At 49.4% G+C, this 27,759-nt stretch overlaps 1 protein-coding gene across 1 annotated transcript in view; it reads right to left on the bottom strand.

Moving 5' to 3' along the window:
• LOC119966923 (dynein heavy chain 8, axonemal-like) overlaps window positions 1-27,759 on the bottom strand; it is a 1,786,259-nt gene that overhangs the window by 227,128 nt on the left and 1,531,372 nt on the right. The window contains exons 72-73 of the mRNA XM_038798881.1: window positions 17,624-17,751; window positions 13,605-13,776 (exon numbers count right to left, since the gene is read on the bottom strand). Coding sequence (XP_038654809.1) covers window positions 13,605-13,776; window positions 17,624-17,751 — 300 coding nt within the window. The remainder of the gene's footprint in view (window positions 1-13,604; window positions 13,777-17,623; window positions 17,752-27,759) is intronic.

Here is a 27,759-nt window from a genome sequence, read left to right as displayed (position 1 = left end):
AGAAAATGACAGAGCATCCCACAGCATTCGCAGGAAGGCTGTGGATCCATTTCACTGCCGTTTTTGGCGATTTAGACCAAGCACATTTAACCCGCGATAATATGGTTAAATGGACCCGCACCATAATCTCCCACGCCACAGATGCAGGAGAGAATGTCTGCAGCAGTTATGACCCCTCAGAAGAGGCCCATAATGAAAAATGGGTTTTGAAAAGACTGTCCCGCGCTTGGGAACAATCCGTCCAAGGCAAGGTTAAAGTAAAGACCCCAGAAGAAGCTCAGGCTGCAGCAGATATACAGGCAGTAAGAGCGCACCAAAACCCCGCATGGGTAAACGAAGGAAAGAACAGACCCCCACAGAAGTCGCAGGAATGTTACAACTATGGACAGTTAGGGCATTTTGCAAGGGAATGCAACGGCCCACAGAAATCTCCGAGAGGCCAGCAGACAGGCACTCTGACCAGGAACAAAGCAAAGCCTATCCACAGTATAGGGACACAGTCAGGACAGACCAATGTGGACGGAACGGACTGACGGTGTTCGGGCTCCCCCACTTGGGTCTGTGACACCCTCTGGGACCGATCCGGAAGGCCGGTGGTCACAGCAAAGATTAGAGGGAAGCCCATGGAATTACTTTGGGACACAGGAGGGTCCCGCACTACCATTAATTCCTCCACTACTCCACAGGCAAACACGTGGCCCACCATATCCACAATTACACTCAGCGGATTTACAGGTCACTCACAGCAGGGACACATTACAGCCCCTGTATCAATTCAGCTAGGGAACATCTCCACCAGACACCCTGTTGTCCTAGTTAATCTGCCCCGCACAGCAGAACACATACTGGGCATTGACTTTATGAATGCCCACAGCCTGTCGTTCGATCCAGTAAATCAGTGTCTGGAGAATGGCAAAATCTGACAGAGCACCCGCAACTCTCGCAGTAGGAGAGTATGCAAACAGGATTAGCGCAGTAGTTGACTATTGTTTTGACCCGACCATGCTTAGCACGGACAAACAGGTTAGGGCAGTTTTGAATAAACACAGGACAGCATTTGCCAGTCACCGGCACGACTGCGGCAGAATGACTGGACGAATTCAAGTTACTGGACCTGACCCGAGACCACAGCGACAGTACCGATTTCCCCTAGAAGCAGAGGGAGAAATTGGAAAGGTTATAGTGAGCTTATTAGAGCAGGGTGTACTTAGGACAGTAGCCTCAACTAATAATGCACCTATTTGGCCAGTCAGGAAGCCCGACGGATCATGGCGTCTGACCATTGATTATCGGGAACTCAACAAAGTAACCCCAGCAGTAGCCCCTACGGTAGCAACAAGTCCCGAGACCATGCTCGAGCAGGGACTCCACTCCAAATATTTCACGGTATTGGACATTAGCAACGGCGTTTGGTCAATCCCATTGGCAAAGGCGTGCCAGTACAAATTTGTCTTCACATTTAAAGGACAGCAGTATACGTGGACATGCCTCTCACAAGGATTCCACAACTCCCCCTCCATTTTCCACCGACAGCTGGCAAATGGATTAGCAAAATTTTCCCGACCCGAATGTCTGGTACAGTATGTGGACGACCTATTACTGCAGACAGACACCAAGGCAGAGCACATCACGCTTCTGTCCGAACTCCTGGGACTTTTACAAGACATTGGATGTAAAGTTAACCCCAGAAAGGCCCAAATATTGGAGAATCAAGTGATGTATTTGGGTACAGTCATCATGCACGGCAAACGCGAGATCGAGTTCAAAAGAATTGACTCGATCGTCAAATTGCCCCTTCCCCAGAATGTTTCAGCCCTCCGGTCATTTTTTAGGACTGGTTGGGTACTGTCGGAACCATATCGATGGTTTTGCGACCAAGGCAGCCACACTTTCAGACCTCCTTAAGAAAGGAGCCCCATGGGAATGGCTTCCGTAGCATACAGAGGCTGTGGAAGAGTTAAAGAATGCCCTCAGTGCAGCACCAGAGCTACAAGTTCCAGACCCGCTCTCCCCCTATGCAATAGAGGTAGCGAGCACAGATCTGACCCTCTCGGCCGTGCTCCTTCAGGAACGGCACGAGCAGCTACGACCAGTGGGTTATGCCTCCCGACTTTTAGACCCAGTAGAACAAGGATTTTCAGCCTGCGAGAGGCACCTACTAGCAGTATTTTGGGCAGTTCAGTACTTCTCGTACATTACCGGACTCAATCCCATCACCATTTTGACCGAACCCCCCCCACACAGTTACTTTTAGACCGTTGACTGAAGGACGGTTCAGTGAGCCAGATAAGAGCAGCTAGGTGGACACTACTGTTACAAGGACGGGACATAACAGTTAAACGGACCAAAACACACACATTTTTAGCGGACAACCTTCAGTATCCAGGACAACCTAATGATTGTGAAATAGTAGCACCCCTACACAACACGGGACCATTCATTGCTAAAACGCCCCCCAGGAAGATAGGGAATTCAAGCCAGAGCCCCCAGCGCACAGGCACGTGTGCCACACTGAAGATATATGTGGACGGTTCATCCACAGTTTTAGATGGAGAACGCATCACTGGATGCGGGATTTATGTTGAGGATGCACAGGGACGCGCACTAGAGGAGATAGCGTTAAAGTTACCAGGTCACTTAGGCGCGCAGGCAACAGAGCTCGCGGCCATTGCTTATATAGTGGACCACCCAGATTCGTTCCCCAGCCCAGCAGACATATATTTGGACAGTTTATATGTCTGTAACAGTTTGACAGATTTTCTACCCCTGTGGAGGACAAGAGGTTTTGTCTCCGCAGACGGGAAGCCCTTTCCATCAGCCCCATTACTCCGCCATATCCTAGAGAAGGCAAAGGATAGGACATATGGCAATATCAAAGTTAGAAGTCACCATAGGTCATCCCCCCCTGGAAATGTAAAAGCCGGCGCATTGGCAAAAGCAGGTTCCAGGCGAGGTCACTTTTGGACACCCCTAGCTAGCGCACCAGCTAGCACCCCTGTGAGTGCAGTTCAGGTCTCACAGACAGAGATAGAACATTTAGTACAGGCACAGAAGCAGGACGAAAATCTCCGGAGATTTTTAAAGGAAACTTTGTGGCCCAGTACGATAAATTCAAACACGCTTTGACCACACATGAGGGTGTGATCATAAAAGATAAATTGTATGTGGTTCCTGAACAGGACAGGAATCAAATGATTGCCTTGTTCCATGATAGTCATGGACACAAAGGGATCGACCCTACCACAACACACCTTAGACAACTCTGTTGATGGCCCAACTTAAGACAAGATGTTACCCACTATATAGAGAATTGTTTAATTTGTGCGCAGAATAACCCGGAGAGGTATTCAAAGAAACACAACTCAGCCACACTCGCCCCGTTAATGGCCCCTGGACAAACCTCCAGATCAATTTTATAGGTCCATTGCCCCCTTGCAGGAATGGCTATAAATATGTTCTGGTGGTCATAGATACCTTTACCAAATGGGTAGAGGCGTTCCCTTCACGCACCAACACAGCAAAGACAGCTGCAAAGATCCTGACCCACCACATCTTTACGAGATGGGGTCTCCCAAGAAGTATAGAATCAGATCAGGGATCTCATTTCACAGGACGGGTCATGAAGAACGTCCTGACCATATTCGGAATCAAGCAGAACTTTCACATTGCGTATCACCCCCAGTCAAGCGGGATAGTGGAATGCATGAATCGGACTCTAAAATTGACCCTTAGAAATATGGTACAGGAGAACAATTCGACATGGAATTCAGTGCTCCCATTCGCTCTAATGTTCATACGAAATACAGTTTCATCATCTACAGGTTTCACCCCACACACACTCATGACCGGACGCCCTATGAAAGGATCAGAATTCCTTTTAGGACTCGACATGACCAGCCCAGAAGTGACGGCCCTCACACACGAGAAAGCAGTTAAACAATTAGTTGAGACTGTAAGGTCTGCACAGTTAGCAGCCGCAGTAAAATTGGGTAAAAGGCGGTAACAGAGCAAGGCCTGTTTCAACAAAAATGTCCTCCCCACAGAGTTTCAGGTTGGGCAATAGGTTATGCTATCTGTTTATAACCCCAGCACGTTTTTGGCTCCAAAATTTTCCGGCCCGTACTCCATTTCAGACAAAATCAGCCCCTCGGTATATAGGATAAAGTACCCCAACGGTAAGACTGCGTGGTTTCACATTAACCAGCTAAAGGCTTACGGAACACAGTCAAACCACTCACACCATGTCCTGCTAGACGCAACAGAACACCTCGCTCCGCCCACAAGAGACACATTTCCACCCTCCCCCTCACAGACCAGTTCCTCATTGGACTCATCCTCGACTCCGCCCACTGACTCCAAACCACGCCCCGGAACGCCCACAAGCTGCCACAGCAGAGACAGTGACAGTGATTGTGAGACTGAGGACAGCCACAGCACTCCACCCTACAGCCCCCACTTCAGCGACTTCGACCCCGACTCCAGTGACCCCATGGAGATCACCTACATTAAATATCCAGACCCACACCCAAACCCACCACCCAACACTGATGACCCCGACCACGCTCCTTCAATTTTAGACCCCACGATTTGACACAGGGACAATTCTTGGCGACTTTTCCGCAATGACGAGAGTGACCCCCGGTCACACAATGCGAAAATTGCATGCCTGATCCATACAAGGGTATGGGATCCGGGAGAAGAGGATGCCTTAATGTCTGACTCCCGACACGGCAACCCCTTTGTGACCCTGTTTGCAGGGAATGAAGAGAAGTGAGGTGTCCAGATGATGTAAAAAGAGGAACCGCTTGAGAGAAGCGCTGTCCTTTCTGATGGAACCTGCACGCATGTCGGTTATGTTTGTATGTTTGAATGTTTGTATGTATGTTAAATGTTTAATTTGGAGATTGGCCACTTACTTTTCAGCTGAACAGCTTGTGACCACCTCACATGCACTTTAGTTTGTCCGCAGATATTTCTGAGAACTTGACTCAGCTGAAATGTCTGGAGCCCAGCTCAACGTTTCACTAGGAGCATCTTGGCTCCTCCCCTTTTTTTTGGTGCCCCTCTATTCTGGGATTAGAGGCTGCAATTCCACTACGACTACATTCTTGCCCGTTCATTTCAGGTTGCTCAGGCAGTGGAGAAACGGCATTGAGGACCCGCCCTGTCTGAGGACCACCCCTCTGGTCAGCTAAGCTCGGGTACAGCACAGCACGCCCTACCCGGGGATCCCATTCAACTCTTACCCGTCGCGGCCCATACGCAACTCATTCGACCTTTCGTTTCTAAAACTTGGTTTCATTTTTGTTTAAGGTAGCCCTTCGGCTGCCATGCCATATGCCATTTACATCCAGGAACACTTTGGGATGGTAAATTGCGACACTCTGCGAGACGGCTCGCACTGGTTTAAGATAAGTATATGTCTGGTCCTAAATCCGTTTTTGAAAAAAAAATGAGAGAGTCACATGGAGGTGACTATCATAAAGGGAAAATTGGAACAAGAGGACAGATATACTTAAAGTCAAGGTATTAAGCTGAACACTAACAGATAATATGCTTGACCCCTTAGCTTTCGGACGTTCGGAAAGGAACCGAAGCAACACCACAGCAAGATCCCAGGAAAGAAGAGACAGAGAAGATGAAGAGCACTCGGATTGCTATGTTTTTAGCGATTGTGGCATCTGTGTGGTTTCGCGTGGACGCGGACCCCCTTTCCCACAGTACAACGTTTGCTAACTTCTCCCAAACCCAGACCACCCCCAGCCCAGTCAATGGTAATAGTACCCCGCCCTGGTGTACCAGATTTCTGACATGGTACTCCTTGTCAAATGTAACAGAATCACTTTTGGTGATTGCAGTCCGATGTATTATAGTCCAAACCCTCAGGATGAGGAAATGGAGAAGGAGAGCCCACCGCTCCCGTGCCTCAACAGTGTACAGAGTATAATCCCCCCAACCCCTTGACGTATAATAAAGGATTTAATTTTGATACGATCTGTAAATAAAGACTTTTGCGGATGTATTATAATGTTCTGCGCTCGACTGCCGAGTCAGAAAATGAAATGTAAAGGTGCTGTTGTATGAATGAGTAAGGGTTTAGAGTGTTGTAGAATGTTTAAATATGAGATGAGAGTAGTTTATTGAGATAGTTAGAATTTCTCGATTCCAATTGGTAATGCATGTCCCCTTTGACATAGCGGCAATCAGAAAGTGTTAGTTAAATTTTTTTTTGCCATAGTTGAGGAAAGAATAGGAGCCATGTAACTCGCTGAGGTCAGGGGACCCAAAGACACCGTACTTAGGTGATCATTCATGATTTCTCATGAGGATCACAAGTAGGGAGTGTAGCCACCGAGGTTGGCCATTCCCTAAATACAAAATGGAGTAACACAAAGCTTACAGGTTAAAATGGACAATGTTTGCAGCACCAGCAGGCTGCACCAAGCAAATGTGGATTCTGTCTGCTAAGAGAGCAGACAGCACCGAAATGAACATTCTGCATACTAATGAGGCAATCTCCAGGATAATTAGCATATTAATGGAACGATCCCAGAGACAATGGACACAAATGGGGAAGTAACTGCAACATTGTAAAGGATACCAGACACCCCGGCTCCAGCGGGGTTCGAAGACAAAGAACCTGAAAGCCCGCCCAGTAGCCAAAGAACAGCCTCAGTATTGGGAGGATTCAAACATATCGATTGGGAAGGGACCCAATCGATTCCGAGCAGGTAGAAGGGTCCGCCCAAAGGGGCGTGGATCCCTGGGACCTATAAAAGACAGGTCCCACACTTAGTTCGTTCTTCTTGTCCAGCCCTCCTCTCTCCTTGACCAGCCCTCCTCTGTGGACCAGCACCTCGACCAGCTTTTGCCAAGAAGACCTTGAACGAGAGAGAGGAGAGGTTTGGGACAGCAGCCGCCAGCAAATAAGTGTCTCACAACGATCACTACCAGAGATAGACACTCCTGACCCCCTTTTTAACTTGTACCAACCTGAAATCTGCAGACCAGAGCAGAGCAAGAGGCCTTGCCCCCCCCGATCCGGCAGTTCCTTCGAGATAAGTATTTGTTTATTTAGCGGTAGGAATAGTTTAATCCTCTTAGCGTGTGCATGGGTAGTTTTATAATTGTATTATAAAAAAGTCAGTTGTTTGAACTTACTAATTGGTGTATGGTTTTATTGCTTTGAACTTCACCTTGAAACTTGTGGTGGTATCTTAACGATACCTGGGGACTCCAGAGCTAAGTAAAGAAACAGAGCCAAATTGAGTGTTAAGCACACTCACCCAGAACGAGCAACAAAGTCGCTTATTGTCATGAGTAGGCTTCAATGAAGTTACTGTGAAAGCCCCTAGTCGCTACATTCCGGCGCCTGTTCGGGGAGGCTGTTATGGGAATCGAACCGTGCTGCTGGCTTGCCTTGGTCTGCTTTCAAAGCCTGCGATTTAGCCCAATGAGCTAACTTCTGGCGTTGAAACAAATACACTTCAAACCACTGTGTTTGAACAGACAGGGTGATGTTGTTCCCTTATTTTTGTTCTCTATTTCCCCTTCAGTTATTACACCTTCTAAGCTAACACTGGTTCCCACCCCCCTGCCATACTAGTTTAAATCCTCCCGAGTGACACTAGCAAACCTCCCTGCCAGGATATTGGTGCCCCTTCAGTTTAGATGCAACCTGTCCTTTTTGTACAGGTCACAGCTGCCCAGGAAGAGATCCCAATGATCCAGAAATCTGAAACCCTCCCTCCTGCACCACCAGTTTAGCCACATATTTGGCTGTACTATCCTCCTATTTCTGGCCTCACTGGCACATGGCACAGGGAATAATCCTGAGATTACAACCCGAGAGATCTTTTTATCTTATTGCCTAACTCCCTGAACTGCTTCTACAGGACCTCATCACTCTTCCTGCCTATGTCATTGATACCTATGTGTACTATGATCTCTGGCTGTTCACCCTCCCCCTTCAGGATGTCCTATGTTCATTCAGAGACACCCTTGACCCTGCGCCAGGAGCAACATATCATCCTGGAGGCTCTTTCCCATCCACAGAAGTGCCTATCTGTGGCCCTTACTATAGAGTCCCCTATAAATATCGCTCTCCTGCACTTTGCCCTCCACTGCTGAGCAACAGAGCCAGTTGTGGTGCCACTGTTCTGGTTGCTGTTGTTTTCCCCTGATAGGCTATCCGCCTCAACAGTATCCAAAACGGTATACCTGTTAGAGAGGGGGACAGCCACAAGGGATTCCTGCGCTGACTGCTTGCCCTTTCTAGCGATCACCCAACTGTCTGCCTACACCTTGGGTGTGACCACGTCTCTATAACTCCGATCTATAATGCTTTGACGCTAGACCCCGGGAGGTCGGGTAAGCTCGCTGAAGTCGGTTTAAAATCATTTGGTCACGACCCTTTAAGGCATAATTCTGACTCAGTCACCCTGCGGGAATGGGTAGATCCCACGAGGCGTGAAGGCTGCACGTAAACCCATGGGAGGCCTCCTCCAGCATCCACCGGCCGCACTGCGCTCAAACGAGAGCCAGTGGATCGCACCCAAAGTATCACTTTCGGCATGAGAAGCGGTTCAATTCCTGTCGGAAACGAAGGAAATTGGCATGTCCATATTGACTCTTACCAATTTTTACAAATGCTCCACAGAAAGCATCCTATTTGGCTGCATCACAGCCTGGTATGGCTACTGCTCGGCCCAAGACCATAAGAAACTACACAGACTAATGAACACAGCCCAGTCCATCACACAAACCCGCCTTCTGTCCATTGACTCTGTCTATATGTCCCGCTACCTTGGTAAAGCTAGCAACGTAGGGTGGCATGATAGTACAGTGGTTAGCACTGTTGCTTCACAGCGCCAGGATCCCAGGTTCGATTCCCAGCTTGGGTCACTGTCTGTGCAAAGTCTGCACATTCTCCCACTGTCTGCCTGAGTTTCCTCCGGGTGCTCCAGTTTCCTCCCACAAGTCCCAAAAGGCATGCTTGTTAGGTGAATTGGACATTCTAAGTTCTCCCTAACCCGAACATGCACCAGAATGTGGCGACTAGGGGATTTTCACAGTAACTTCATTGCACAAGCCTACTTCCTGCTACCTGTTCTGTATTTAATGAAACAGGACCTGAAGGCAGGCCACAAACTGAATGCAAAGTTTGATGAAACAGGGACTCTGTCTCTTCGGGAAAATTGTGAGTACAGGCTGCAACACAAAGACTATAATCTACAAGCTTACTGTGGAGGAAGCCTGTTAGGAACCATAATCAGAAGCAAAGACTCCTTTCTCTTTCACTTCCAAGTTTTTCCCTTTTTTCACCCCTCAATTGATTGAGGAGTTTGTGTGTGTGTGTGTGTATATAGAGGACAGGGAGGCAAGTTACATTAGGATTTAAGTACTTATTAATATTGGACCAACTGAATCTACATGTATTTCATCATTATTCTTGTCATAAATAAACAGTTATTGTGTTTGAACTTGTTTGGTGACTGTCAGCAGCCAAGGACCAAAGGCTTTCGGCTGGATTCTCTGTTCCTGCGTCTAAGTGCTGAAGCCATCGGAGGATCCGTGGTGTTTCACAACGGAAAAATCGGCACCATACCCACACCGATTCCGCTACCGGTGAGGGGCTAGCACCGGCGGAACATGCGGAGAACGATGGAAGAATCGCCGGGTCTGTGCTGGACACGCGCAAGGCTGACAAGCTGCTGCCGCGCATATGCCTACACCCCCCCCCACATTCACCGATTTCATCGGAAAAGATGGCGCTGATTGTGCTGGACCGCGTACCCATCTACCCCGACCCCACAGCCCACCTCCTGGCCGCTCCTCACTACTTCCCCCAGCCCTGGCAGAAGCACCCCGGTCAGTGGCACGGCTCGCGGCAAAGTATGGTGGTGCTGGACACTATCCACACGCCCTCTCTTTCTCTTCGCAGCCGCCACGCCAGGCTCACAACTGTTAAACCCACACTTGGCCCGCGCTGTCGGAAACTTGGCCCATCGGAGGCGGAACATCGCGGATGGGCCTGATAATGATATTCGAACAGGGTTGCGCGGCACATGTCTTGATGTTACCACTTTGGAGGAGGCAGAACATTGTGACCTGGCATCAAAGCTGCGCCTGCCACGATTTTGGCGTTGGGAGCCATTATCCGCCCAATCACCATTCTGGATTTCGCCATCCGGCAACGGAGAATCCTGCCCTTTGGGTACTGTTACAAAAATTGTTGGTTAATTCACTAGTGTTGTGACTCTGGGACAATTGGGGCTGAAATTGATTGGGCACTAGCCCAGAGTGTTGTAACAGGATTCTGGGTAAGCACGGGGGTGATAGGTTATTGGGGTCTGGGTGGTGGGGGGGGGGGGGGGGGGGGGTGGTGGTGGTTGCAATGGGGGGTTATAGATGATCTGAGAGAGGGGGATGCAGATTTGACATTATTATCAGATCAGTCATGATCTTATTAAATGGCAGAGCAGACGCAAGGGCTGAACGGTGATCTCTTGCTCCTTGTTCATATGACACAAGAATTGTCTTGTGAGGTTGACAGTGAGGACGATTGTTGCCGACTGCAGGAAGATACCAATGGTCTAAGCAGGTGGTGAATGGAATTCAATATAGAGAAATGTGAGGTAATGCATTTGATGCAAACAAGGCAAAGGCACACATTAAATGGGAGGATACTGAGAGGAGCAGAGGAAGTAAGAGACCTTTGAGTAAATGTCCACAGATCACTAAAGATAACAGGCCAGGTCGATAAGGTGATTAAGAAGGCATATGGAACCCTTTCATTTATTGGTTGAGGCATAGAATATAAGTTATGTTGGAAGTGTATCCAACATCAGTTAGGCTACAAGTTAGTGAAGTACTGTGTGCAGTTCTGGTCCCCTCATTACAGAAAGGATGTCATTGCATTAGAGAGGATCAGAGGAGATTTACAAGGATGTAGCCAGGACTGGAAAATTCTAGCTACAAGAGAAGATTGGATAAGGTGAGGTTGTTCTCCATGGAACACAGGAGGCTGAGGGGAGATTTGATTGAGCAATATAAAATGTTGACCGGCCCGGATAGAGTGGATTGGAAGTTTCCACTTATTTTAGCAGAGAGGCCTGTGACTGAGGGACATAGATTTCAAATTATCAGTAGAAAGATTAAAGGGGAGATAAGGAATGATTTTTCCGCAAAGTCTGGAACTTGCTGTCTGAGAGAGTAGTAGAGGCAGAAACTCTTGACTGATTTAAAAGTTGTGTGGATATGAACTTCAAGTTTTTTAAAAATTTGTTTACGGAATGGGGGCGTCGCTGGCTGGGCCACCATTTATCGCCCATTATGGAGGGCTTTTAAGATGTCAGCCACATTGCTGTGGATCTTTGGATTTGGATTTTGTTTGTTGTCATGTGTACCGAGGTACTGTGAAAAGTATTTTTCTGTGAACAGCTCAAACAGATCATTTAGTACATGAAAGTAAACGAAAAGAAAAAGAAAATACATAATGAGGCAACACAAGGTACACAATTTAAATACCTAGACACTGGCATCGGATGAAGCAGAGTGTTGTCAGATCAGTCCATAAGAGGGTCATTTAAAAGTCTGGTAACAGCGGGGAAAAGGCAGTTTTTGAATCTGTTTGTGTGTGTTCTCAGACTTTTGTATCTCCTACCCGATGAAAGAAGTTGGAAGAGTGAATAAGCCGGGTGGGAGGGGTCTTTGATTATGCTGCCCGCTTTCCCATGGCAGCAGGAGGTGTAGATGGAGTCAATGGATGGAAGGCAGGTTTGTGTGATGGACTGGGTGGTGTTCACAACTCTCTGAAGATTCATGCAGTCATATTTAGATCTGGAGTCAAATGTAGGCCAGACCAGGTAAGGACGACAGATTTCTTTCCCTAAAGGACAGGAGTGAACCACATGGGTTTTTACAACAATCAACAATGGTTTCATGGTAATCCTTATTCTTTTTAATTCCAGATTTTCTTTTATTGACTTCAAATTTCACCATCTGCCATGGTGGGAATCGAACCCAGGTCCCCAGAGCATGACTCTGGGTCGCTGGATTACTAGGCCAGTGATAATACCACTATCCCACTGCCTCCCCTGATGTAACCTCCAGGGTAAAGGACCAAAAGCTAGAAGGTATGATAAGGCTGGGTGGCTCATTTTTCAGTCAGCGCAGACATGATGGGCCAAGTGGCCTCTTCCTGTGCTGTGAACTTTCTATGATTCTGTGAGAGGTTTCTGCTCTTGTTTACACCAGGCGGGATCAGCAACAGGAGCAGAAAATAAATAAATAAATAGTCTTTATCGTCACAAGTAGGCTTACATCAACACTGCAGTGAAGTTACTGTAAAAAGCCCCTAGTCACCACATTCTGGCTCCTGTTCAGGTACACAGAGGGAAAATTCAGAATTATCAGCTGGTACGGGAATTGAACCCGCACTGCTGGCCTTGTTTTGCATCACAAACCAGCTGTCTAGCCCACCGAGCTAAACCAGCCCCTTTTAACAGCATAGGGGGCACCTGGATCATGCAAGATGGCCAAATGGTGTTTCACGCCAACTAAAGGCACGGTGCCTTTGTTCCACCGCCGCCCCCCACCCCGCCCCATGCCAGTGATAGAGGGGATTTCCAATGTTTAACATCAGGGACCGTATTGGAATAAATTTCAATCTAATTATCAGGCCTCTACACCTGACAATCAACTATCTGCTAGATTATTTATTCACGTCAGCATGAGGACACCTTGACGTGAATCACGACTGGTCTCTCGCAGCATGTAATAGTGGTGTGATGAATGGTATTGGTAACTGCTGTAACTGTACCTTGCCTTTAATACATTGGCCCTTTAAGACCGGGCTTGGAACCCTGGGGGACTCCGCCTCTGGCTCTGCCCCCAGGAAATGGTATATAAGGTGATGCTCACTGGGCTGCATGCTGTGACCACACTTCTCGGCAGCTGTCCGGTTCTCTGGTAATTAAAGCCTTTGAATTTCCAATCTTCTCTCCTGTGTCGTAATTGAGGGTATCTCAAGTGGGTAGAACTCACCAGAGGAGCTCAACTCAGCTTACTTCTCATGGGGGAGAGGATCATGCCCAAGCAGTATCTGGGCACTGCCTCCTGGCACTGTCCCCTGCCACTGTCGGGCATAGAATGCTGGGGGCAGTGCCAAGGGACATGCTCGGCAGGGGGTGTTACATGGGAGAGGGAGGTTTCAGGGTTGTTTTTTATTTTTACTTTCGTGTACCGGGAGGACATTTAGAAATGGCGCCCAGATCTTTAAAAAACTAAGTTGCTGGTGGGCGGACTCAGTCAGAGCTTGCCCCAGCAGCATTACGTCATGGGAGCCACCCCTTCAATTATTTTTGACTAAGTCCCTAACAATACAATGGAAAATGCAGCCTTTGGGAGGGATGGGCAGTGTAAACCACACTGCAGGAAAATTATAAAATTCCACCCTGTAAGTTTGACATGATAGCTATAAACATATAAACAAGACAGAAACGTATTAATTCAAAGCACATGTTGTGGAGATATACAAAAATGACGTTGTGTCAGCTAATTGCTGGGGAAACTGAACAGATAGAAATCTGAACCAGTCTCACCATAGCTTGGTCCACCAAAAAGGCGATAATGTTCAAATTATCCGTATATGGAATCCTCCTTCTCTGGAGCTCTGCTTCCCAGATTACTCTCAGCAGTATATCCCGGAATGTTTGATTGAAGGGACCACTGTATGATAGAAATCCAGTTGCCAATAACACATCTCCCACCAACCTACAATACAAGAGATGGGGAGAAATGAATTGGAAATTATGTCAATTCAAAGTGGAAAAAAAAGAATGTTGTTAAACAGTGGAATCTGTAAAACACAATAGCCAGAATCTTGTCTTAGTGAAGTGTGACCAAACAACAGGAACCGGGGTGCACAGGACTTAGACTCATAGGTGGGATGGCTGGCCATGTGTGATGATGCAGCAGCCAGAATTCATGGATGAGGTGCCTGACAAATCAGTATCAGTACAGTACAGTGGACCGCAGTGGACGTGGGTAGCAAGTCGATGATCCTTCTGTACCTCGGGGTCAAAGGTCTGGACGCCATATTGAAAGGGCACCTGGGCAGGCATTCAGTCACTGGAATCCAGCATAGTCAGTCTGGCTGAATGGTCTGATGCCTTGAGAATATAGCTGCTGCTGTAACCTTATTGACTTTATTTCCCCTGAATATCCTGAACTCCCAGCTGCTGATCTTCTGCCCCCCCAACCCCATGACCCCTCTCCCCTGGATGACCTCAGAGCAGACAATGAGTAGCCCCACAGTTGATAGCAGCAGGAAGACTTCCCTCCTGAGCTGAAGAACAACTGATCAATGGTGAGGCCTATACTTTACATCGACCATAACCAGATCCCCACCTCACTGTGAACATCTCCATCCTTGACCTGTACTCTGAAAAGCTTGTTGCAGCATTCTGTCTGGACACTGAATCTGAATCCCCATATTTCTCACTTGCAAAATTACCATTTCATCTGGTGAAATAACGCCTTAATGTCTGTGCATGACATGCTCTGCAAATAGATTCCCACTGATTACCAGTGGGAAGTTCAATTCACCTTCAGTCTGCCACAACTGTACATTCCTCAATTTCATACCACCTCATTTCTCACTGCCAGTAGCGGCACAAGATTCCAGCCAATGTGTCTCCAGGTAAACATAGTACATGTTAAACAATCTAAACATTAAAAGTGTTTTTGGCATGAGAACAAATGCATTTTTGGCTGAGTTGAGCATGAGGTATGTTTAATGCCTGGATCTGGCATGTCTCTCGTGGGGACCATGAATTGGATTCAATTTGAATTGTTTTTTTGAGCCTACAAGGAACTGGATTAGGGGTTTGCCCCGGTCCCCACTCTGAGCTCTGGCTTTGCAACTCTGATAAAGTAATTTTTAAAAATTAAGAATTAGAGAAAATTAAGATTTAAAAAATGAAATTGGAATAAAATAAAATAAAATAAAAAGAGAAATTGATTCGGGCAGTTGTCTGAAAGGGGTTTTGATATGCGAATAACATGCCAGTGATAAAAGTAAGTCTTTACCTATGTGACTGGAGGAAAACAATCGGGTATGGAAGAGGTAACTTCAAAGGGAATTGGTACTTTCGTACTAAAAGGCCAGGTCCACAGGGTGGGTAACATCAAAGGAAATGAATAATATGGCCAGAGCACAATAATTGGAGAAAGGGACACAGTAGAGGCAGCTACCATCACTGCCACACCCAACTGCAGAAAACAGTCTCCCCTGAAAACAAGCTATTGCTAAAAGCACAGCCGGTTAAAATGCAACATTTGAATTGAGAAGATTTAGCCTTCTCTGAAACTGAAGATTGTTTTCCCAACTGTGGACAAATAACCTGTGCATGGTAACTATCTGTTGGATTTGGCTCATAAAGTTATCCAATATAATATTGATGTGGAGATGCCGGTGTTGGACTGGGGTGAGCACAGTAAGAAGTATTGTCCCATTGGGCAGAAGCAGCATGGGTTCATAAAGGGCAGGTCATGCCTAACTAATTTAGTGGAATATTTTGAGGACATTACCAGTGCAGTAGATAACGGGGAGCCAATGGGTGTGGTATATCTGGATTTCCAGAAAGCCTTTGACAAGGTGCCACACAAAAAGTTGCTGCATAAGATAAAGATGCATGGCATTAATGGTAAAGTAGTAGCATGGATAGAGGATTGGTTAATTAATAGAAAGCAAAGAGTGGGGATTAATGGGTGTTTCTCTGGTTGGCAATCAGTACCTAGTGGTGTCCCTCAGGGATCAATGTTGGGCTCACAATTGTTCACAATTTACATAGATGATTTGGAGTTGGGGACCAAGGGCAATGCGCCCAGGTTTGCAGACGACACTAAGATGAGTGGTAAAGCAAAAAGTGCAGAGGATACCGGAAGTCTGCAGAGGGATTTGGATAGGTTAAGTGAATGGGCGAGGGTCTGGTAGATGGAATACAATGTTGACAAATGTGAGGTTATCCATTTTGGTAGGAATAACAGCAAAAGGGATTATTATTTAAATGAAAAAAATATTAAAACATGCTGCTGTGCAGAGAGACCTGGGTGTGCTAGTGCATGAGTCGCAAAAAGTTGGTTTACAGGTGCAACAGGTGATTAACAAGGCAAATGGAATTTTGTCCTTCATTGCAAGAGGGATGGAGTTAAGACTAGGGAGGTTATGCTGCAATTGTATAAGGTGTTAGTGAGGCCACACCTGGAGTATTGTGTTCAGTTGTGGTCTCCTTATCTGAGAAAGGACGTACTGGCACTGGAGGGTGTGCAGAGGAGATTCACTAGGTTCATTCCAGCGCTGAAGGGGTTGGATTACGAGGGGAGGTTGAGTAGACTGGGACTGTACTCGTTGGAATTCAGAAGGATGCGGGGAGATCTTATAGAAACATATAAAATTATGAAGGGAATTGATAGGATAGATGCGGGCAGGTTGTTTCCACTGGCGGGTGAAAGCAGAACTAGGGGGCACAGCCTCAAAATAAGGGGAAGTAGATTTAGGACTGAGTTTAGGAGGAACTTCTTCACCTGCCCAGTGAAGCAGTTGATGCTCCTTCATTAAATGTTTTCAAGATAAAGATAGATAGTTTTTTGAAGAATAAAAGAGTAAAGGGTTATAGTGTTTGGGCTGGAAAGTGGAGCTGAGTCCACAAAAGATCAGCCATGATCTCATTGAATGGCGGAGCAGGCTCGAGGGGCCAAATGGCCTACTCCTGCTCCTAGTTCTTATGTTCTTACAGCACCAGGTTAAAGTCCAACAGGGTTCTTTCAAATCACTACCTTTCGGAGCACTGCTCCCTCCTCAGGTATGTATATTTTATAAAGTTCATAAATATTCTTTATTAACTGATCAGAAAATGACTGGACTATTCCTCTCTGGTTTTCATATCTGGGACTGGATTCTCTAGTCCTCCAGCCCAGTGTTCCTCAGTGGAGCACTGTTCCCTGGTGATGGGATTCTCTACTCCTGCTGCTTGTCAATAGGATTTCCCATTAAAGCCGCCCCACACCGCCGGGAAACCCGCGGGCGGGGATACACTGCCGGCAACTAATGCACCTCTAAGAAAAGGTGTTTCAGGTTACTCTTCTGGGATTGGGACACCGTTGCATTTAACATCAGTGGGATGCATAACATAAATAATGCTAACTGACAGAAATTAGTGCCAATGTCAGCAATAGTTTAATTATTATGAGAATGAGTGGTTGACTACAAACCCATTCGACCTTATATATCCTGATGTGAAGATGCTGGCATTGGACTCGGCTGAGCACTGTACAACACTGGGTTAAAGTCCAACAGGTTTACTTTGAATCACTAGTTTTCAGAGCATTGCTCCTTCATTACTCACCTGTTTGACTTTAACTTGGTGTTGTAAGTCTTCTTACCTCAGATACCAGTATTGTCCAGGTACATGAAAGATCAGCAAGTAAAGAAAGAGAGTGTGCCAGAGATGCAGCATTATGTATTCTATTGCAATTTTAACCACTCCCTATTTGGTTGAGTTCAAATCAAGGTTCTTGAATTTTCAGTATTGCTGATGAACTAGAGACCAGCTCTTGCCTGTTGATTTGGGCTTTAAACTCCTTGCACTGCTCTGTCCATCTGATTTTCTCCCCACTCAGGCCATCAATCAGTGCCGATGCAGCTTCCATCTTTCTTCGACATGTTTCTGCATCTTCTAAAAGGTCCTAAACAATAAAAAACAGCTTCAATTCAGTTCCTCCCCCGCAGCTGCCTGCATTTGGCCAACATGGTAACATGGTAACATGGTAACAGGAGAGCATGGTAGCATAGTGGTTAGCATAAATGCTTCACAGCTCCAGGGTCCCAGGTTCGATTCCCGGCTGGGTCACTGTCTGTGTGGAGTCTGCACGTCCTCCCCGTGTGTGCGTGGGTTTCCTCCGGGTGCTCCGGTTTCCTCCCACAGTCCAAAGATGTGCGGCTTAGGTGGATTGGCCATGCTAAATTGCCTGTAGTGTCCTAAAAAAAGTAAGGTTAGGGGGGGGGTTGTTGGGTTACGGGTATAGGGTGGATTCGTGGGTTTGCGTAGGGTGATCATGGCTCGGCACAACATCGAGGGCCGAAGGGCCTGTTCTGTGCTGTACTGTTCTATGTTCTATGATGAAACCTGAAAGAAAGTTGAAAATTGAAACTCGCTTATTGTCACGAGTAGGCTTCAATGAAGTTACTGTGAAAAGTCCCTAGTCGCCACATTCCGGCGCCTGTCTGGGAAGGCTGGTACGGGAATCGAACCGTGCTGCCGGCCTGCTTGGTCTGCTTTAAAAGCCAGCTATTTAGCTGAGTGAGCTAAACCAGCCCCTAGTATGGCAGATAACACCATCTCAGATAAACATACTAGCCAGGACTAACCCGCCATCCATTGGCCACCCCCACAGCAGGATTTCTGGTGGAAAAGGGACCCACAGATGTGAATGTTCACTTGCCTTGCTCTCTGGTCACGCTACCGAGGAATACGCCCCATGGTCTTTGGCAGGACTGGACGATCCCGCCAGTGTGAATGGCGGGAATGGTTGTCTCTGCTCCAACACCTGATTTTGTTCTCCACCAGAGTATGTAGACAATTCTCAAAGAACAAAGAACAATACAGCACAGGAACAGTCCCTTCGGCCCTCCAAGTCTGCGCAGATCAATTGTCCTATCTAGACCAACCGTCTGCATGCTTCTATACCCCGTCTGTTCATGCGCCTATCCAGATAAGTATTTAAGGTCGCCAACGTATCTGCCTCAACCACCTCACTTAGCAGCGCATTCCAGGCCACCATCACCCTCTGTGTAAAAAACTTCCCTCCGCACATCTCCACTGAACATTTCCCCCCTCACTTTGAACTTGTGCCCCCTTGTAATCATAATTTCCGCCCTGGTAAAAAGCCTCCAACGGTTCACCCTATCTATACCCCTAATAATTTTACAAACATCTATCAAATCACCCCTCAGCCTCCGTCTCTCTAGGGAGAACAATTCCAGTTTATTCAATCTCTCCTCATAGCTAATACCCTCCATGCCAGGCAATATCCTGGTAAACCTTTTCTGTACCCTCTCCAAAGCCTCCACATCCTTCTGGTAGTGCGGTGACCAGAATTGGGCACATTATTCCAAATGTGGCCTAACCAACGTTCCATATAATTGTGACATAATTTTCAAGCTTTTATACTCTATATCACGTCCTATGAAGGCAAGCATGTCATATGCTTTCTTTACCAGCATTTCCACCTGGTCTGCCACTTTTAAGGAACTGTAGACCTGTACGCCCAGATCTCTCTATGCCAATATACTCCTGATGGTTTTGCCATTTATTTTCTAGCTTCCTCAATAGAACACAAACTGATGTAGCCAACATCGTCACCTGATGTACAAGGGACACCTCAAAATCTTGCCTGCCTGTGACTGTGAAAACATTGACCAAACCTGGGAAACATCAGAACATCTTGCACTCACCACACCTCAGGGGCTGGTTTAGCACAGTGAGGTAAACAGCTGGCTTGTAATGCAAAACAAGGCAGCAGTGCGGGTTCAATTCCCGTACCCACCTCCCCGAACAGGTGCCGGAATGCGGCGTCTAGTGGCTTTTCACAGTAACTGCATAAGGTGGGAACAGAAACTGTCAGGAAAGGCACAAATGAGAAGTGGAGCTTGTTCAAGGAACAAATACTGCATGTCCTTGATAGGTATGTCCCTGTCAGGCAGGGAGGAAATGGTGATGTGAGGGAACCATGGTTCACAAAAGACGTTGCATGTCTCAGCAAGAGGAAAAAGGAAGCGTATGTAAGGATGAGAAAACAAGGTTCAGTTGGGTCGCTTCAGGGTTGCAAGGTAGCAAGGAAAGAGCTAAAAAAAAGGGCTTTGGAGAGCTAGGAGAGGGAAAGAGAAGTCCTTGGCGGGTCGGATCAAGGAAAACCCCAAGGCTTTTTACTCTTATGTGAGAAATGAAAGAATTACCAGGGTGAGGTTAGGGCTGGTCAAGGACAGTAGTGGGAACTTGTGCATGGAGTCAGAAGAAATAGGAGAGGCGTTGAATGGATACTTTTCGTCAGTGTTCACCAAGGAAAGGGGCCATGTTTTTGAGGATGAGAGTGTGATACAGGCAGGTAGGCTGGAGGAGATAGATGTTCTGAGGAAGGATGTATTAGCAATTTTGAAAAACCTTAGGGTCGACAAGTCCCCTGGGCCAGATGGGATATATCCAAGGATTCTTTGGGAGGCAAGAGATGAGATTGCAGAGCCTTTGGCTTTGATCTTTGGGTCCTCACTGAGCACGGGAATAGTGCCAGAGGACTGGAGTGTGGCGAATGTTGTTCCTCTGTTCAAGAAAGGGAATAGGAATGACCCTGGTAATTATAGGCCCGTTAGTCTTACTTCGGTGGTCAGTAAGTTAATGGAAAAGGTCCTGAAGGATAGGATTTATGACCATTTGGAAAGATGCAGCTTAATCCTGGATAGTCAACACGGATTCATGAAGGGTAAGTCTTGCCTCACAAATTTGATTGAATTCTTTGAGGAGGTAACTAAGTGTGTAGATGAAGGTAGAGCAGTTGATGTCGTATACATGGATTTTAGTAAGGCTTTTGTTAAGGTTCCCCATGGTCGGCTTATGAAGAAAGTAAGGAGGTGTGGGATAGAGGGAAATTTGGCCAATTGGATAAGTAACTGGCTATCACATAGAAGACAGAGGGTGGTGGTGGGTGGAAAATTTTCAGACTGGAGACCAGTTACCAGCGATGTACCACAGGGATCAGTGCTGGGTCCTCTGCCATTTGTGATTTTTATCAATGACTTGGAGGAGGGGACTGAAGAGTGGGTCAGTAAATTTGCAGATGACACCAAGATTGGTGGAGTAGTGGATGAGGTGGAGGGCTGTTGTAGGTTGCAAAGAGACATTGATAGGATGCAGAGCTGGGCCGAAAAATGGCAGATAGAATTTAACCCTGATAAGTGCGAGGTGATTCATTTTGGTGGAAAAAATTTGAATGCGGACTACAGGGTCAACGGCAGGGTTCTGAGGAATGTGGGGGAATAGAGAGATCTTGGGGTTCATGTCCATAGATCTCTGAAGGTTGCCACTCAAGTGGATAGAGCCATGAAGAAGGCCTATAACAGGGGGCTTGAGTTTAAGAGCCGCGGGGTTATGCTGCAACTGTACATGACCCTGGTGAGACCACATTTGGAGTATTGTGTGCAGTTCTGGTCACCTCATTACAGGAAGAATGTGGAAGCATTGGAATGGGTGCAAAGGAGATTGACCAGGATGCTTGCTGGTTTGCAGGATATGTCTTCTGAAATGAAATGCAAATGAAAATCGCTTATTGTCATGAATAGGCTTCAAAGAAGTTACTGTGAAAAGCCCCTAGTTTGACTTCCGGTAGCGGCAATGACCAGCTGAGCCGCACGTTCGGAGGCTCCCGAGAAAACCGGACTTCGGGGCTTTTTTAAAGGCCCCCAACGGAGCTTGAGAGGCAAATCCCGACGGGGGAAGAGGCCAGGAGTCGCCCCAGAGGTCCCATGGTGCAGACCAGGAGTGGAGCAGGGAGAGAATCGGGAGGAAAAACTCTTGGAAAAAATCGGGACCCAAAGGACAAAATGGCGGCCGGCGAAAGTTTTGAAGAACTGAAGAAGTGGGTCCAGGAGCAGCAGACGAATCTGCTGCGCTGCTTCCAGGATCTGAAAGTGGAGCTGCTGGAGTCCATCAAGGTAACCAACAGGGAACTGATGGAGACCCAGACGGCCCAGGGGGCTGCGATCCGGGAGCTGCAGCAGCAGGCCGCCGAGAGGGAGGACGAGGTCGTGGCCGTGGTGGGGAAGGTGGAGGTGCACGAGGCGCTCCATAAAAGATGGCAGGAGCGGTTCGAGGAGTTGGACAACCGGTCGAGGAGGAAGAATTTACGGATCCTGGGCCTCACGGAGGGGCTGGAGGGGTCGGACCTAGCGGCCTATGTGGTGATGATGCTGAACACGCTGATGGGGGCTGGGTCCTTCCAGGGGCCCCTGGAGTTGGAGGAGGCCCACAGAATTCTGGCTAGGAGGCCCATGCCGAACGAGCCACCGCGGGCGGTGTTGGTGAGGTTCCACCGGTTCGTGGATCGTGAGTGTGTGCTCCGGTGGGCCAAGAAGGAGCGGAGCAGCAAATGGGAGAACACGGAGGTGCGGATCTTCCAGGACTGGAGTGCGGAGGTGGCGAGGCGGAGGGCCGGGTTTAACCGGACGAAGGCGGTGCTCCACAGACGGAGCGTGAAGTTTGGCATGTTGCAGCCGGCGCGTCTGTGGGTCACCTACAAGGATCGGCACCACTATTTTGAGTCCCCGGAGGAGGCGTGGGCCTTCGTGCAAGCCGAGAAACTGGACACAAACTGAGGGTCCCCCGGATGGGGGATGCTGTAGAATACTGTATTTATTTATACTGTATGTGTATTTGCAGGGTTTAGGGTATGATGTGGGGTGGCCGTAGGGTGGGTGGGGTGATGCCGTACGGCTGTTTTCTTTATGGGTTTTCCAGCAGGAGTTGGGTGGACGGGTTTGGACTGAGGGGTAAACGGGGTGTTTGGGGAGCTGGTGGGGGGGACTGACAATGGGAGTGGCCCTGGAGGAGGCGGGGCCCGGCAGGGCAAAAGCGCGGGCTTTCTGCGGGGTCCCCGTGCTGGGAGAGGGAGGGGGCGGGGTTTTCTTTTCCCACGCTGGAGCGGTTGATGGGCACTATGGAGGAGGGGCAGTCCCACGTTGGGAGGAGCCGAAAGTAGGGCGGGAGCCGCCGGGGTCAGCAGAAGATAGCTGGCTCACGGGAGTGCTGTAGAGGGGGGGGCGTGGCTAGGAGGGGTCCTAGCCGGGGAGCGGGGTGGGGGGGGGTTACCGGGTTGCTGCTGAAATGGTCAGGAAGGAGCTGGAGGACGCAGGGGGTGCTGGAGGGGGGGGGGGAGGTGCCGCCGTGGGAAATGGGCAGAGCATGGGACGCTGGCCGGGGGTGGGCAAGGGATGGGGTATGGCTAATCGGCAGGGGAAGGGGGCAGGGAGCCCTCAGATCAGGCTGATAACCTGGCATGTGAGGGGGCTGAATGGGCCGGTCAAAAGGGCCCGAGTAGTTGCGCACCTGAAGGGACTGAAGGTGGATGTGGCCATGCTCCAGGAGACACACATGAGAGTGGTGGACCAGGTCCGGCTGAGAAAGGGGTGGGTGGGCCAGGTATTCCACTCAGGGCTGGACGAGAAGAGTAAGGGGGGTGGCGATCCTGGTGGAGAAGAAGGTGTCGTTTGAGGCGTTGAAGGTGGTGGCTGACAGTGGCGGGAGGTACGTGATGGTGAGTGGCAAGCTGCAGGGGGAGCGGGTGGTGTTGGTGAATGTTTATGCCCCAAATTGGGACGATGCGGCGTATGCTGGGCCGCATTCCGGACCTGGAGGTGGGGGGCCTGATCATGGGGGGAGACTTTAACACTATACTGGATCCCCCATTGGATCGATCCACGTCCCGGAGCTGAGGGGATTTATGAACCAGATGGGGGGGGGGTGGACCCTTGGAGGTTTGTGAGGCCAAGGGCCAGGGAATACTCGTTTTTCTCCCATGTACATAAGGATTGACTTTTTTGTCCTGAGCAGGGGGCTGGTGTCGAGGGTGGAGGAAGTGGAATACTCCGCTATTGCCATTTCGGATCATGCCCCGCACTGGATGGACCTCGGGCTGGGGGAGGAGAGGGACCAACGTCCGCTCTGGCGCATGGAGGTGGGGCTGCTGGCAGAGGAGGAGGTGGCCGGGAGGGTCCGGGGGTGTATTGAGAGATACCTCGAGGCCAATGATAACGGGGAGGTTCGGGTGGGGACGGTCTGGGAGGCATTGAAGGCGGTGATTAGAGGGGAATTGATCTCCATTCGAACCCATAGGGAGAGGGGGGAGCAGAGGGAGAGGGAGAGACTGATAGGGGAGATGGTGCAGGTGGATAGGAGATATGCGGAGGACCCAGAGGAGGGATTGCTGGGGGAGAGGCGTAGCCTTCAGGCCAGATTTGACCTACTGACGACCAGAAAGGCGGAAGCCCAGTGGAGGAAAGCACAGGGGGCGGTGTATGAACACGGGGAGAAGGCGAGCAGGATGCTGGCGCACCAGCTCCAGAAGCGAGACGCGGCCAGGGAGATTGGGGGAGTGAGGGATAGCGCCGGGAAGGTGGTGCGGAGGGGGGTAGAGGTCTGAGCCCCCGGTGGAGGAGGGTGGAATGGGGCGCTTCTTGGACAGGTTGCGTTTCCCGAGGGTGGAAGAGGAGCGGGTGGAGGGACTAGGGGCGCTGATCGAGTTGGAGGAGGTTGTCAAAGGGATAGGGAGCATGCAGTCGGGAAGGCGCCGGGGCCGGATGGGTTTCCGGCGGAATTCTATAAAAAGTATTTGGACCTGTTGGGCCCCCTGTTGGTCCGGACCTTTAACGAGGCATGGGAGGGGGGGGCTTTGCCCCCAACTATGTCGCGGGCACTGATTTCCTTGATCCTGAAGCGGGACAAGGACCCTCTGCAGTGTGGATCATATAGGCCGATTTCGCTGCTGAACGCCGATGCTAAGCTGCTGGCAAAGATCCTGGCCACTAGAATAGAGGATTGTGTGCCGGGGGTCATACATGAGGACCAGACGGGGTTTGTGAAGGGAAGGCAGCTGAACACAAATGTGCGAAGACTCCTCAATGTCATTATGATGTCGGCGGTGGAAGGGGAGGCGGAGATAGTGGTGGCGTTGGACGCGGAGAAGGCCTTCGATAGGGGGAGTGGGAGTACTTGTGGGAGGTGTTGGAGAGGTTTGGGTTTGGGGAGGGGTTTATTCGGTGGGTGAGGCTGCTCTACGAGGCCCCGATGGCAAGTGTAGCCACGAATAGGAGGTCGGAGTACTTTAGGCTGCATCGGGGGACGAGACAGGGGTGCCCCCTGTCCCCCTTGCTCTTCGCGCTGGCAATTGAGCCCCTGGCCATGGCATTGAGGGAGTCAGGGAACTGGAGGGGCATGGTGCGGGGGGGGAGGAGCATCGAGTGTCACTGTACGCGGACGACCTGCTGCTGTATGTGGCGGACGCGGTGGGGGCAGAGGTGATGAGGATCCTTGGGGAATTCGGGGGTTTCTCGCGGTATAAGCTGAACCTGGGCAAGAGCGAGTTGTTCGTGGTGCACCCGGGGGATCAGGAGGAGGGGATTGGTAGGCTCCTACTGAAGCAGGCAGGGAAGAGCTTCAGGTACCTAGGGGTCCAGGTGGCTGGGAGTTGGGGGGCCCTGCACAAGCTCAACCTCACAAGGTTGGTGGAGCAGATGGAGGAGGAGTTTAAGAGGTGGGATATGTTACCGCTGTCACTGGCGGGGAGGGTGCAGTCCGTCAAGATGACGGTGCTCCCGAGGTTTTTGTTCTTGTTCCAGTGCCTCCCCATCTTTATCCCAAAGGCCTTTTTCAGGAGGGTCAACAGCAGTATCACGGGATTTGTGTAGGCGCATGGGACTCCAAGGGTTCGAAGAGTGTTCCTGGAACGAGGCAGGGATAGGGGAGGGCTGGCGTTGCCCAACCTCTGTGGATACTACTGGGCGGCCAAAGCAGCGATGGTGCGTAAGTGGGTAATGGGCGAGGAGGGGGCAGCGTGGAAGAGGATGGAGGTGGCGTCTTGTGTGGGCACGAGCCTGGAAGTGCTAGTAACGGCGCCGTTGCCGCTCCCTACAACGAGGTATACCACGAGCCCGGTGGTGGCGGCTACCCTCAAAATTTGGGGGCAATGGAGACGGCACAGAGGAGAAATGGGGGGCTCGATGGAGGCCCCGATACGGGGGAACCATCGGTTTGTCCCAGGGAGCATTGATGGCGGATTCCGGGGCTGGCACAGGGTAGGGGTTAGGAGGTTGAGGGACCTGTTTGTGGAGGGGAGGTTCGCGAGCTTGGGGGAGATAGAGAGGAAGTTTGGGCTCCCCCCGGGGAACATGTTTAGGTACATCCAGGTGAGGGCGTTTGCCAGGCAGCAGGTGGAGGGGTTCCCCTTGCTGCCTCCATGGGGGGTGCGGGATAGGGTGCTCTCGGGGGTGTGGGTCGGAGGAGGGAGGATCTCGGACATATACCGGGTGATGCAGGAGGTAGACGAGGCCTCGGTGGAGGAACTGAAGGGTAAATGGGAAGAGGAGCAGGGTGAGGAGATTGAGGAGGGGACATGAGCGGATGCCCTGGAGAGAGTGAATTCCTCCTCTTCCTGTGCGAGGCTTAGCCTCATACAGTTCAAGGTGCTGCATAGGGCCCACATGACTGGGACAAGGATGAGTAGGTTTTTCGGGGGCGAGGACAGGTGTGCTGGGTGCTCAGGGAGCCCAGCGAACCATGCCCATATGTTTTGGGCGTGCTCAGCGTTGGGGGATTTTTGGAAGGGGGTAGCAAAGACGGTGTCGAGGGTGGTGGGATCCAGGGTCGAGCCAGGCTGGGGACTTGCAATTTTTGGGGTGGCAGTGGAGCCGGGAGTGCAGGAGGCGATAGAGGCCGGGGTCCTGGCCTTTGCGTCCCTAGTAGCCCGGCGGAGGATCTTGCTCCAGTGGAAGGATGCGAGGCCCCCAAGCGTGGAGGCCTGGATCTCGGATATGGCAGGGTTCATTAAATTAGAGAGGGTGAAATTTGCCCTGAGGGGATCAGTACAGGGGTTTTTCAGGCGGTGGCAGCCCTTTCTGGACTTCCTGGCGGAACGGTAGGGAAATAGGCCAACAGCAGCAGCAACCCGGGGGGGTGGGGGGGTAAGGATGGGGGGGAGGGAGAACTGTACACATGGGTTTGTGGAGGGTGCTATCTCTCTCCCTTGTTTTTTTTCTTTTTTTTTCTCTTTTCTCTGTCTTTTGGTTTCTGTTTTTTTTCCCTTTTGTTTGAAGTTGCTCTTGCAGCTGGGGGGCATTGTTTACGGGGTGTTACCGCGGGTGTACGTTAATAGAGTTATGATGTTTATATTTTGTATTTTGTAAAAACTTCAATAAAAATTATTTATAAAAAGAAAAGCCCCTAGTCGCCACATTCCGGCGCCTGTCCGGGGAGGCTGGTACGGGAATCGAACCGTGCTGCTGGCCTGCTTTAAATGCCAGCGATTAGCCTTGTGAGCTAAACTAGGAAAGGTTGAGGGAGCTAGGGCTTTTCTCTTTGGAGCGAAGGAGTACGAGAGGCGACTTAATAGAGGTTTATAAGATGATGAGGGGGATAGATAGAGTGGACATTCAGAGACTATTTCCTCGGGTGGATGTAGCTGTTACAAGGGGGCATAACTATAAGGTTCAGGGTGGGAGATACAGGAGGGATGTCCGAGGTGGGTTCTTTACTCAGAGAGTGGTTAGGATGTGGAATGGACTGCCTGCTGTGATAGTGGAGTCGGACACTTTCAGAACTTTCAAGCAGTTATTGGTTATGCACATGGAGCACACCAGAATGACAGGGAGTGGGATAGCTTGATCTTGTTCGGACAATGCTCGGCACAATATTGAGGGCCGAAGGGCCTGTTCTGTGCTGTACTGTTCTATGTTCATTGAAGCCTACTTGTGACAATAAGCGATTATTATTATTAACTTTCAGGGTGATATCCTGGAATTATACTTACTCTCCAGGAGGACATTGAATTGTTAGGAAACCTGACATGAAAACTATGATGACAACTTTTTCTTCTCAACCCAAATGACAGAAGAAAACGAAGAAGCTCTCTGGATGCCATCGCCAAACTTGGCTC

Source organism: Scyliorhinus canicula, chromosome 6, assembly GCF_902713615.1.
Source record: "Scyliorhinus canicula chromosome 6, sScyCan1.1, whole genome shotgun sequence".
Lineage (NCBI taxonomy): Eukaryota > Metazoa > Chordata > Chondrichthyes > Carcharhiniformes > Scyliorhinidae > Scyliorhinus > Scyliorhinus canicula.
The sequence above is the reverse complement of the archived record's forward strand: the minus strand, read 5'-3'. Positions and strand labels throughout refer to the sequence as shown.